General features: G+C 48.2%; 1 protein-coding gene across 6 annotated transcripts in view; it reads left to right on the top strand.

The window, feature by feature from the left end:
* Positions 1-762: 762 nt before the first annotated feature.
* The window catches only part of LOC134292951 (serine/threonine-protein phosphatase PP1-gamma catalytic subunit A-like), a 131536-nt gene continuing 119789 nt past the window's right edge, over positions 763-12509 (top strand). For 2 of the 6 annotated variants that reach the window (XM_062958851.1, XM_062958850.1), the window contains exon 1: positions 764-1046. In XM_062958851.1, the coding sequence (XP_062814921.1) occupies positions 992-1046 (55 nt within the window). In that variant the 5' untranslated portion in view covers positions 764-991. Of the gene's footprint in view, positions 1047-12509 lie in introns of all 6 variants that reach the window. The other 4 variants (XM_062958848.1, XM_062958847.1, XM_062958849.1 and 1 more) reach the window with 3 other exon arrangements.

The raw sequence follows: 12509 nt of genomic DNA, 5'->3' as shown, positions 1-12509 counted from the left end.
AGGGGAAACCTTTACCTTTAATTAATTGTTAATTATTAAGGGGTGCTTTGCCAGTGCTTTTGGTGCACAAAGGCAGAAGGGGGTTGGACTCAATGCCCCAAGGGGTCTCTTCCAACCTTCTTTGTTATTATTATTATTATTGACAGAAGGAAATAGTATAGCACAGCAAACGAGATAGATATGCTGGATTTTGAATCACAAAATCACAAGTCGAACTCTTTCCAAGCCTTTAGGACTGTGTGATTTATTATTATTAACAACATGGAGGCTGGGTGGCCATCTGCCAGGGGTGCTTTGCTTGTGCTTTTGGGCCCAAAGGCAGAAGGGGGTTGGACTCAATGGCCGGAGGAGTCTCTTCCAACCCTCTTTAATATTTTTATTAGGGTTATGATTAACATTGAGGCTGTATTTGTTCCCGTTTTGTTTTATTACTTCTAAATAAGAGATGTGCAGTGTGCATGGGAATTTGTTTATAGGGGTTTTTTTTACAACTCTAGTCCGGCCTTCCAACGATCTGAGGGACCGCGAACTGGCCCCCTCTTTAAAAAGTTTGGGGCCCCCTCTGCTCTCCTGTATATGCACCAATTTTATTCCAGCCTCCTTGACTTACACAGATTTTTGTTGCTAATTAGCTACAAGAAACACACTTTATGTTGTGGAAGGGACAAAAGAGGTCACACATTCTAAGCAAACGATTTTGTATTCTTATGTCTTTCCGCGCTTTCTTGCCCTACAGAATTACCGGCTGTCGATTCTTTTTGTATCCGGGCGCCTCTGAGAAGGGAGGGGGAGGCGGCCATTTTGTCCACCGTCGTCGGTGCTTCCCGCGGGAGCAACTGAATCAGCGAAGAAGGGGGGAAAGAAAGGAAGAGGGAGGTTGAAAGGAAGAAACGTTTGAGAAGAACAAAGGAAAATCTAGCCAGAAAGCCGCTGAGGAAGTCGATATTTTCAGCTACTGTCTCTGCTGCCTTCTTCATTTGCTTGAGAGGCGATGGCGGATCTTGACAAACTCAACGTTGACAGCATTATCCAACGGCTGCTTGAAGGTGAGATAACAAACGACACATAAAGGTATGAGAATAAGGCGCAGTCGTTGAAGGAAGATATTGCCGAGTGTCTTCGTAACGGCTATCAGTAGGATATGTTTATCGCGGTTGATGCATAAACATATCTGCTCTCTGTGGTGTGAGTCTGCATGTGTTTTTGAATTATCTTGTTTATATTTTCACACTCTATTGAGGAACAGATATAGATATGCAAAACAGTATAAAGTTATGACGTTTCAGATTAATTAATATAGTAACAATAAAATAGTAAAATAATATTATAAAACAGCGCTTCTCAAAATGACATTGGATTCTTCCCCTGTTTCGAATAACGACATAGCCTAAATATAGGAAAATATGATGTGTCTTGGAACAGCAGGTGTTTGTTTACATTTATAGAGACATATATTTTTTCTTTTGATGGCAGTGAAATTAATATACTTTTTTGAATCAAATGTCTCCTCAGAATTGAAGGATCTGTATTATTTTATATATGTTAACAAACACCAGCTATTCTAAGACACCTTATTTTCCTGCTTAATGATTCACATACTTGCAATGCTACTATGCCATTTGAAAATAGTTTAAATCAGATGTTGAAAATTAAACATAATTTAAATAAAAAAGTTAAATTATGAATAAATTTAATGACAATAAAGATAGGTAAAGGTTTTCCCCTGACGTTAAGTCCAGTCATGTCTGACTGGGGGTTGGTGCTCATCTTCATTTCTAAGCCCAAGAGCCAGCTTTGTCCATAGACACCTCCAAGGTCATGTGGCCACTGGCATGACTGCATGGAGCACCAGGGTTATCTTCCCGCTGGAACAGTACCTATTGATCTACTCACATTTGCATGTTTTCAATCTGCTAGGTTGGCAGAAGCTGGGGTTAACAGTGAGAGCTCATCCAGCTCCATTGGCTGTAGACACCTCCAAGGTTATGTGGCCACTGGCATGACTGCATGGAGTTCCATTACCTTCCCGCCAATAGGAGCAGTACCTATTGCTCTACTCACGCTCTGGGGGTTGATGCTCATCTCCATTTCTAAGCCAAAAAGCCGGCGTTGTCCGTAGACGCCTCCAAGGTCATGTGGCCATAGGCATGATTGCATGGAGCACCAATGTTACCTTCCCGCCAGAGCAGTACCTATTAATCTACTCACATTTGCATGTTTTTGAACTGCTAGGTTGGCAGAAGCTGGGGCTAACAGCAGGTGCTCATTCCATTCACCGGATTCGAACCTACGACCTTTCGGTCTGCAAATTCAGCAGCTCAGCACTTTAACACATTGCACCACTGGGGGCTCTTTAATGACAATAACATTAATAAATAAAGAACTGTTGTTTCTAAATGATCAATATATTTCCTTACATAAGCAAGAATCACATATATGAATGAATTTGATCTCACATAAAATGGTTTTTGAGCACATGACAGTCTCAGTTACTGACTTAAAAATTAGAAAACAAAACAAAATGAAATGGTAAACATTTGAATTTATCATGAAATCGCTTATACTGTATATATAGACTAGTTTGGGTACCCAGTGATGCTTGGATTATTTGAAGAAGGCACTGTTTGTTTTTTTGATGTTATGAATGGGCCCAGGAGAAATTGGTGCAGATCCATGACTGATGGCATTAGTAGTAGTCTCTGGATGTGGGTGAAGGTACATCATCACATCATCTGGGATCCATCCTTCCCCCACCAAGACGTAAAGTGATTCGGGAGAGGTCTGTGTAAGTGGGTGAGGGTACTACAAATCCCATCATCCATGGTCCATCCTCTTCCAAACTGCACCAAGATGTAAATCGGGGTGGGGGGGTGGGGGGGTCTGTTTCCCAAGTTTGGTCCAGGTCCGTCATTGGTCTGTATAAGTGGGTGACGGTATTGCAAAACCAATCATCCGTGGTCCATCCTCCAACAAACCCCACCAAGATGTAAAGAGATTTGGGGGGGGGGGTTGTCTGTGTCCCAAATTGGGTACCGGTCGATCATTACTCTGTGTAAGTGGGTGACAGTGCTGTAAATCCCATCATCCATGGTTCATCCTCCCCCAAACCCTCCACCAAGACGTAAAGTGAGTCGGGGCGGGGGGTGGGTGGGTGGGTCTCTGCCTCAAGTTTGGTCCAGGTCCGTCATTGTTCTGTGTAAGTGGGTGAGTGTACTGCAAATCCCATCATCCATCTTCTTCATTCACATAGTCGTTTCCTACTCTTGGTGACCTCCTGGCCCACCCAGGCCAGACCTCCCTGTCGGCGGTGCCCCCCCTCCCCCCCATCTCCTTCAAGGTGGAGCCATTTCCTTCAAGGATACCGTCCGTCCATCTTGCCCTTGGTCGGCCCTTCTTCCTTCTTCCTCCCCTTTTCCCCAGCATCACTCCAAGGTCTCCTGTCTTCCCATGATGTGGCCAAAGTCCTGGATCTTTTCCTCTCGTATCCTTCCCTCCAGTGAGCAGCCATTGGGCATTATTTCCCGGAGGATGGACTGGGGGGATCTCCTTGCCAAGGTCCAAGGCACGCTCAGGATTTTCCTCCGACACCAGGGTTCAAAAGCGCCTCTCTTCCTTCCCTCGCTCAGTCAGCCTTCCTTATGGTCCATAGGTTACTATGGGGAAGACCATTGCTTTCACTATGCGGACCTTCGTTGCCGGTGGGATGGCTCGGCTCTTCACTGTTTTCTCATCGAGGTTGGCCATTGCTCTCCTCCCAAGAAGGAAACTCCTTCTGATTTCCTGGCTGCAGTCTGCGTCTGCCGTGATCTTTGTGCCTAGAAATATAAAGTCTGTCCCTGCCTGTTTGCCAGTTATCAATCGGTCTGGTTGTCATCCTCTGGGTTTTCTTGATGTTTAACTGCAGCCCGGCTTTTGCACTCTCTTCTTTCTTTCCCCTCGGTGATAAGGCTCTTCAGCTCCTCCTCGCTTTCAGCCATCAACGTGGTATCATCTGCATATCTGAGGCCGTTAATGTTAATAATGACTATCTTTTTAATCTTTCCTTTTAAGGCTGGTTTTGGCTGTCTTTATGAAAATTTTTATCCCCCCTCCCACCCACCTTACCCACCCACCACTGGGCCCCTTTGGCCCCTCTGCTGACATTTTTAAGGCCTTCCAGGCTGGCTTTCTCCTCCTAAGCTCCAAAACAGAACACCATCTTGCCTCCTCAAGATTGCTCCAAAGAAGGCAGCTTCTGCCTGGCTCATTGCCAGAACTGTCCTTCTACAAGGTAATACAGTACTTTCCATATCTCCCAATCATATTTATGACTGGATGATCATCTGTCAGGAGAGCTTAGATGGTGTCTTCCTTTGTGGCAGAAAGGGCTGGATTGGATGACCTTCAGAGACCCCTTTGAAATCTAGGACTCTATCTGACTCCCAATCGTATTTATGACTGGATGGCCATCTGCCAGGAGGGCTTGGATGGTATCTTCCTCTATGGCAGAAGGGGGTTCGACTAGATGGCCTTTGGGTGCCCCTTCTAGCTCTAGGATTGATTCTCGCAGAAGTACAGGCAGCAGGAGGACATTTTTGCTCCCTGGCTTCAGGTAGGATTTGGCTAAGATTTGGCTAAGATTTGAAACTGAGTGTGGGCTTGGCTCCTGTGGTCAAAGTCTAACTTTTGTGTGACTGTTGTGTTGAAAGAGAGCCAGGTACTTAAGTTGATTGACAGCAGGCATTGTCCCCTGTTAATTGAGTGCCTGGGAAAGCTATATTTGCCAGTTAGTCACCTTTACTAATTATCCTTTGCAGTACATACAGAAAACAAAACAACATAAATACACAAAGGTGGTTTGGGGCAGTCTGCACATAAAGTGTGTGCATATTACTTAGCTGTACAAAGATCCCACTTGACCACCACACTCACCAAGAGATGCAACAAAAGCAAAACTTTCCCATCGCATGCACCAGCTGTGGCATGTTCCGCTTTTTCACACAAAAATTAGGCAACTACATCTGCTCCAAATGCAAACAGATGACTCTGATGGAGCAGAGGATCCAACAACAACCCGAGGACCGTATTAAGACCCTTAAGGACATTCAGGAACTCGAGCTCTTTTTGGTCACTGCACAACACGCTGTTCTAGATACACAACCCGCATCACACCAACAGCAGGATGAGGAACTTTATGGGGAGATCAACTCAAAGGTAGACAACTCTCAGGCTTGGAAGGAGGTCACTCATAGAAGGAGACACAGGACCAGGCAGCCTCTGCAGAACTCCTCTGCTCAGCTGGATTTACACAACAGATTTGAAATTCTAACACCATTAACATACAATCAGGAAACACATCTTGTGGAGGACCACAGTTTCTTAGATACCACTCAGTGGGCTACCCTTGATCAATGCGCAGGGGATAGCCCTGACGGGGACAGTGCATCACCACATTCACATTTACACAATCATGCAACAGGAACACCCTTGGGAGAGTGATGGGCTTTCGGATGTATCTCAATGGATTGTCATTGATGAATGCACTGGGGATGTTGAGGAGGAGGACAACACTTTACACCTACACGATTCACTTCAACAGGAACACTCTTCAGGGGACATACACACTGTCTTGCATAAAAGGGACCCTGTCAATCCTCAAAGGAAACAGGTCTTGGTAGTAGGGGACTCCCTCCTTAGAGGAACGGAAGCCATCATTTCCAGACCGGATGGGATGGCCCGAGAAACATGCTGCCTCCCGGGGGCAGAAATACACCATATCACTCAGAGGTTCAGCAGGCTCCTAAAGCCCCATCACCCTCCCCACCTTATGTTGATTCATGTAGGAACCCATGACACCGCTAGGCATACTTTTCAAAAGATCACAAATTATTTTCGAGCCCTCGGAAGTAAGCTAAAACTGTGTAATGTACAGGTGATCTTTTCATCCCTCCTCCCCGTTGTAGGACACGGCTCTACAAGGGCCGGAAAAATAATACAGGTCAATAACTGGCTCAGAAAATGGTGTCAAGAGGAGAATTTTGGCTTCCTTGACCATGGTCTACTCTTCCAAGAGGATGGCCTACTAGCAAGTGATGGGGTGCATCTCACACAAGTAGGAAAACATCTTTTTGCACACAGACTGACAAACCTCATCAGGCACACTTTAAACTAGATCCACTGGGGGAGGGGAACAACAGCCTGGCGAACACTGTATTACCTACGACTACAGGGAACCGCCAAAAGGCTAAACGGAGGGCTGCACAAACACAGCAAGGACCAAGTACGGAAAGCACAATAATCCCAAATAAACAGCTCAAGGGGAGGTCACAGGGGCTTACATGTCTTTACACCAATGCTCAGAGCATGGGAAATAAGCACGACGAACTCCAACTCTTAGCACAGCACCACACGTATGATGTCATAGGCATCACTGAAACCTGGTGGGATGACTCCCATCACTGGAATGTAGCCATTGAGGGCTATGACCTCTTTCACAGAAATAGAACAAAGGGAAGAGGAGGGGGAGTAGCTTTATATGTCAAAAACAGTTACGTTGCAGAAGAAATGCAAGACTGTAATCCGGGAAACCAGCTTGAAAGCATCTGGATAAGAATCAAGGGAACCGGGACTCAAAAAGATCTTGTCGTGGGTGTCTACTACAGACCTCCGAGTCAGGATGAAGGACTTGATGAAGCCTTCTGTCAGCAGCTGACCAAACAGGCACAAAGAAGAGATATAGTAGTCATGGGCGATTTCAACTATCCCGATATCTGCTGGAAAACAAACTCGGCCAAGAGCACAAAGTCCAAATTCCTCACTTGCCTTGCAGACAATTTTATGGTCCAGAAAGCAGAAGAGGCAACAAGGGGATCTGTCAGCTCACTACAGCCGCTCCTGAATGAACACACGAGACTCTCTGTGGTATCACCAGAAACTTTACTGCAGGAAACATAAACATCAGAAAAGCCAAGAATGGGAGGCTCCGGCCAACCATCCTTTATATACCCTCCCCCTCATTTGAAAAGTCTCTTCCCGCTCAGCAAAACCCCGCGCAGATTCCCCGCCAAGTCCAGCAGCCGTTTCTTCTCCGAGTCCTGAGACGCAGGTGTCTTATCAATGTCAGTGACCCTGAAACTCAGAGCCACATCCAGGCTCTAGTAGCAGGGGTCTGACATGGCGTCCTCCTCCCCTTCGTCCTGGAAGGAAAAGATTTAACACAACTATTGTTCTCCGCTGTCCAGAGTTCCTTTATACTTTTTTAACAGGCTGCAATGGAATACCGGGTGTACCTTTCCTAGGTCCTTGGGTAGCCTCAGCTGATAGGTCACTTCGTTTATTCTTTTCGCCACCCTGAACGGCCCTATATAGCGTGGAGCCAATTTCTTAGATGGGAACCCCAATTTCAGGTTTTTTGTGCTCAGCCAAACCAGATCTCCTTCGCCCAATTTGTCCCCCTCTCGGCGCCTACGATCTGCAAAGAGCTTGTACTTCTTTTGTGTTTCCCGCAATGCCTCCACCACGTTCTGCCACCCTTGCTTAATTTTAGCCGGCCATTCCTTGTCGGTCTGGCCCTCTCCTTCTTTCCACTCGGGTAGCCTGGGGAAAGGTGCCACCTCCTGTCCGTATACTATTTCGAATGGGGCACGACCTGTGGCCGAATGTACGGCCCCGTTAAATGCCATCTCAGCAAACGGCAGAAGGTCTGACCAATCGTCCTGTCTATAATTGGTGTACATCCTCAAGAATTGGCACAGTGTTTGTTGGGTACGTTCGACCCCCCCGTTGGTTGCGGGATGAAAGGCCGAGCTCAGGTTCCTTTCTGCTCCTAACAGCTGTAAGAATTTTCCCCAAAATTTTGCAGTGAATTGGACTCCCCGGTCGCTAATTATTTTGTCGGGGCACCCATGTAGGCGATATACATGCTTTACATACAAATCCGCGAGCTTTTCAGCCGAGGGGAGTTTTGACAGGGCCACAAAGTGCGCCTGTTTTAAGAATAGGTCCAATATTGTCCAAATGTATCTGTGGCCTTTGCTGGGGGGTAGTTCGCCTACAAAATCCATTGCCACGCATTCCCATGGCCTCATGGGCTCCACCACCTTCTGCAATAGCCCCTGGGGCTTCCCAGGTGGTGTTTTGCCCTCTGCACATAATTCACACTGCGTGACGTACCCCCTGGCGTCTTTCCTCATTCCGGGCCACCAGCATTGTTTGGCCAACAGTTTAATAGTCCTGGTAGGGCCTAGATGACCTGCACCCTTGTTATCGTGGCATTTCCTTAACATTTCTTGTCTCAAACATTCAGGAATATACAATCTCTTATTAACAAACACCAAATCCCCACACAGTTCTCCCTGTTCTTTGTTCGTTTGTAACCATTCGTCCATTCCATATGCTCGCTTCAACTCTTCCTCCCATATTTCTCCTCCCCCCGTGGAAATAGCAGTACGTTTGTTTTCTTTGGCCGCTTGTGCTCGAGTCAGTACTGCCAGGCCCCATTGCTTATCTAGGAAAAGGCTCCCCTCAGATTCCTGAATTCCTCCCCCGTGCTGAGGCATCTGAGAGAGAGCGTCAGCGAGTATGTTGTGTTTCCCCTGGAAGAACCTGAGTCTGAAATCAAAACGGCTGAAATATTGGGCCCATCTAATCTGCTTCGCTGATAGTTTGCGAGGGGATCTCAGATATTGTAAATTTTTATGATCAGACCACACCTCAAACGGTATTCCACTCCCTTCCAGAAAGTGTCTCCAGCACTCTAGTGCGTTTCCCTCTCCCAAATCGGCCAGTTTTTTTCTGTATCGCTAAACTTTTTCGACAGATAGCCACATGGGTTCAGGTTCCCCCCCTCGTCTTTCTGCAGCAGGACTGCCCCATATGCCCGGTCTGACGCATCACAATGTATTACAAAGGTCTTAGACATATCAGGGTGCTGTAGGACAGGCTCCTCAGTAAAACGCTTTTTTAGGGCTTCGAAAGCTTCCTGGCATTCTATTGTCCAGGTCAGTTTGGCCCCAGGGGCCTTCACTTTGGCTGTTTCTCCCCTGCCTTTAGTCTTTAACAAATCAGTTAATGGCAAAGTGAGGCGCGCAAAGTCCTTGATAAATGTTCTATAGAAGTTTGCGAACCCCAGGAAGGATTGCAGCTGCTTCCGTGTTCTGGGGGCTTCCCACCCCCTTATGTCTTCCACCTTCGCAGGGTCCATCGCCACTCCCTGGGATGAAATCCTATACCCCAGAAAGTCTATCTGGTCTTTATTGAACTCGCACTTGGCAAGTTTCGCATACAGTTTCGCTTCCCTCAACTTTTGTAGGACTTCCCTGACTAGTTCTACGTGTTGCTCCTTGGTCCGAGACATTATCAATATATCATCTAAAAAAATAAAAACTCCCTTGTACAATAATGGATGCAACACTTCGTTGATTAATTGCATGAACGCGGCCCCTCCCCCGCATAAACCGAATGGGAGCACACAATAATTGAATAATCCGAAGGCGCAGGAGAAGGCCGTCTTCCACCTGTCCTCTGGGTTGATCTGCAATTTATGGTAAGCCTCAATTAAATCCAATTTAGTGAATATCTGCCCCTCCGATAACTGGGCGATCAAGTCCTTCACTAAGGGTAGAGGGTATTTATTTACAGTACTGATTGCATTCAGGCCTCTGTAGTCAATGCAGAGTCTCAGCGTTTGGTCCTTTTTCCGCCTAAACAACACAGGTGCCCCTAAAGGGGAATTCGATGGTTCTATGAAACCCTTCGCTAGGTTTTTATCAATGTATTTTCTCAGTTCCTCCTTTTCCCTAGCCGACATCGGGTATATCTTTGCCTTGGGAAGCTCTGCTCCTGGGACTAGCTCTATTTTCACTTCAACCCTCCGCTTCGGTGGGAAATTGTCTGCTTCCTTCTCGTCAAACACGTCCACAAAATCACGATACTCTGGGGGTAATTTATCTGCCAGTTCTGCTATTCTGATAGAGTCTTCCTCCCCCCTTTTTCCCGGCTCCCTCTCGACTTCCTGGCTCCCTTCTTCCAAACTCATCCCGAAAATCATGCTCTTATCCTCCCAGTTGATTTGCGGGTTGGCCTGCCCCAGCCACGGCATGCCTAGTATAACATTATAGTTGGCTATTTGTGATATCACAAATGACACCTTTCCTTCCCAACTCCCTATCTTACACTTTACATCTTTGGCACTGTGCCTAGCTAACGATCCTGATGCTGTGGATCCGTCCAACTGCGAAAATGCTATTGGGGATTCTAGGCTCGTTCTTTCGCATCCCAATCCCCCGGCTAATTCAGGGGAAATGATGTTCCTGGAACATCCACAATCCACAAACGCTTTGCATGTTGCTTGTTTGCTGCCATTTTCAAGCTGAATGGGGACCACTATCATAGCTTTGCCCTGACTTACCAACCCCCCCGAATGATCCCTCATCGGTGGTTCTTCCTCGGCGCGTTTTCCTGCCACGGCTCTTGGTTTGGGCGGGCCTCCGCCTTCCCCTTTTCTCTGCCAGCACTCGGCAGCCCTGTGGCCCAACCGGCCGCACACGAAGCAGCCACTCCTGCTGGCGCTCACGTTCCCTCTCGGCTCTGCTCTCCTCCCGGTTGGGGTTGATCCCTCCTTCCGGCTCCCCTCTTTCATCTGCGGCCGTTGCTGTAGCCCTCCTCGGTGCCTCCTCGCCTGGGCCAGCGATGTCTCGACGCGCCCCGCCAGCTGAATCCATCCGTGCAGTGTGTCAGGCTCATCACGGTGCACAGCCCAGGAGAGGATCTCCCACCTGAGCCCCTCTTTGAAGAGTTCCATCTTTGTCACTGCAGGCCATTCCGGCACCTTTTCGGCGAGGCATTGGAATTCCTCCGCATACTCAGATACCGATCTCTGCCCCTGGGAGATGGTCTTCAACTTCTCCCTTGCCCGGATTTGCTCCAATGGATCTCAGAAACGAGTCTCCAGGGCCCCCATAAAGCGTCGGACTGACCCCAGACATGGGTCGCGCCGCGCGTGCAACTGAACGTACCAGCTAGCCGCTCCCCTCTTCAACACTGCACCAATGGTCCGGATCCGGCTGGATTCCATTCTAAAAGTGTGAGCATTGTCCTCCATATAGCCCCTCACCGTGGTAAGGAAAAAATCCAGTTCAGAGGACTCTCCCCCAAACTCGATCCTTAGTTCCTCTCGTCTCGGTAGGGGTCCCTGTGGCGGCAATCCCCAATCCTCCGCCTGTCGCAAGCCCCCTTGCGGACCAGTGGGCCCCGCTGCTGTTTCTCTTGGCCCTGTGCCACGCCCGGCATTCGCCAGGGGCACTAGGGTCTCAGCTGGGAGCGTAGCCGGGATTCTCGGAGGCTTTTCCCCTTCGTCGTCACTCTCCTCCACCCGCGTCAGGCTTGTTTGGGTCTTGGGCCGGGCACCGGGCTCCTTTCGCATTTCCCTTCCCTTCGGTGCTGGGAGGTCTGCAAAGCCCTGGCTGCTTCCCACGCACATGTCCCACATTGAGCCAGCCCGAAGTTCCCTTCCTCTCTCTGGCTCCACCAAAAACGCCAGGCGCTCCATCGCCCTCGACATTACTGCCAGGGTGGTCTCCATCGCCGACATCCTCTCCTCCAGAAACACCATCCTTTGTGGGGCTGGGGAAGGTAAATCTTCCTCTCCTCTGGTGCTGTCTCCCTGCACCACTCCACGCCTCTGGGTTACCCCATTCGGCTGGGCATAAGCGGTGGATGACGCCAGGGCCGCCAGCTGGTGGAACTCAGCGTCTGGCTCGGGAGTGGCCCTTCCCGACCTTCCTCCTCCTGCACCCAAGAGCTCTTCATCCTCCACTTGCATGTTGCACCTCACCGCTACAGCGGGATGGTGTCCGTATTCTTGGTTAGTGTCAGCTCACTACAGCCGCTCCTGAATGAACACACGAGACTCTCTGTGGTATCACCAGAAACTTTACTGCAGGAAACATAAACATCAGAAAAGCCAAGAATGGGAGGCTCCGGCCAACCATCCTTTATATACCCTCCCCCTCATTTGAAAAGTCTCTTCCCGCTCAGCAAAACCCCGTGCAGATTCCCCGCCAAGTCCAGCAGCCGTTTCTTCTCCGAGTCCTGAGACGCAGGTGTCTTATCAATGTCAGTGACCCTGAAACTCAGAGCCACATCCAGGCTCTAGTAGCAGGGTTCTGACAGGATCAGCAACTCTTGATCTAATCTTAACAAATGTGGAAGACCTGATCGATACAGTTGAAGTCGTCGGATCCTTAGGGGCAAGTGACCATGTGCTCTTGCAGTTTGCAGTACAAAGGAATGCTGAAACTAAGACAAGTCAAACACGCATTCTGGACTTTAAGAGAGCTGACTTCCAAAAAATGAAGGAATTACTGAGCGGCATTCCATATTAAAAAACAAGGGAGTTAAGGATGGATGGGAGTTTTTCAAAAGTGAAATACTCAAGGCGCAAATGCAAACAGTGCCAACAAAGAAGAAAAATAAGACAAGTGCAAAGAAGCCAGAATGGATGTCCAAAAAACTTCTAACTGAGCTAAAGC

The sequence above is a fragment of the Anolis carolinensis genome, chromosome Y (genome assembly GCF_035594765.1).
Source record: "Anolis carolinensis isolate JA03-04 chromosome Y, rAnoCar3.1.pri, whole genome shotgun sequence".
NCBI lineage: Eukaryota > Metazoa > Chordata > Lepidosauria > Squamata > Dactyloidae > Anolis > Anolis carolinensis.
Note: the sequence above shows the minus strand (reverse complement) of the source record. Positions and strands in the feature narration are given on the sequence as shown.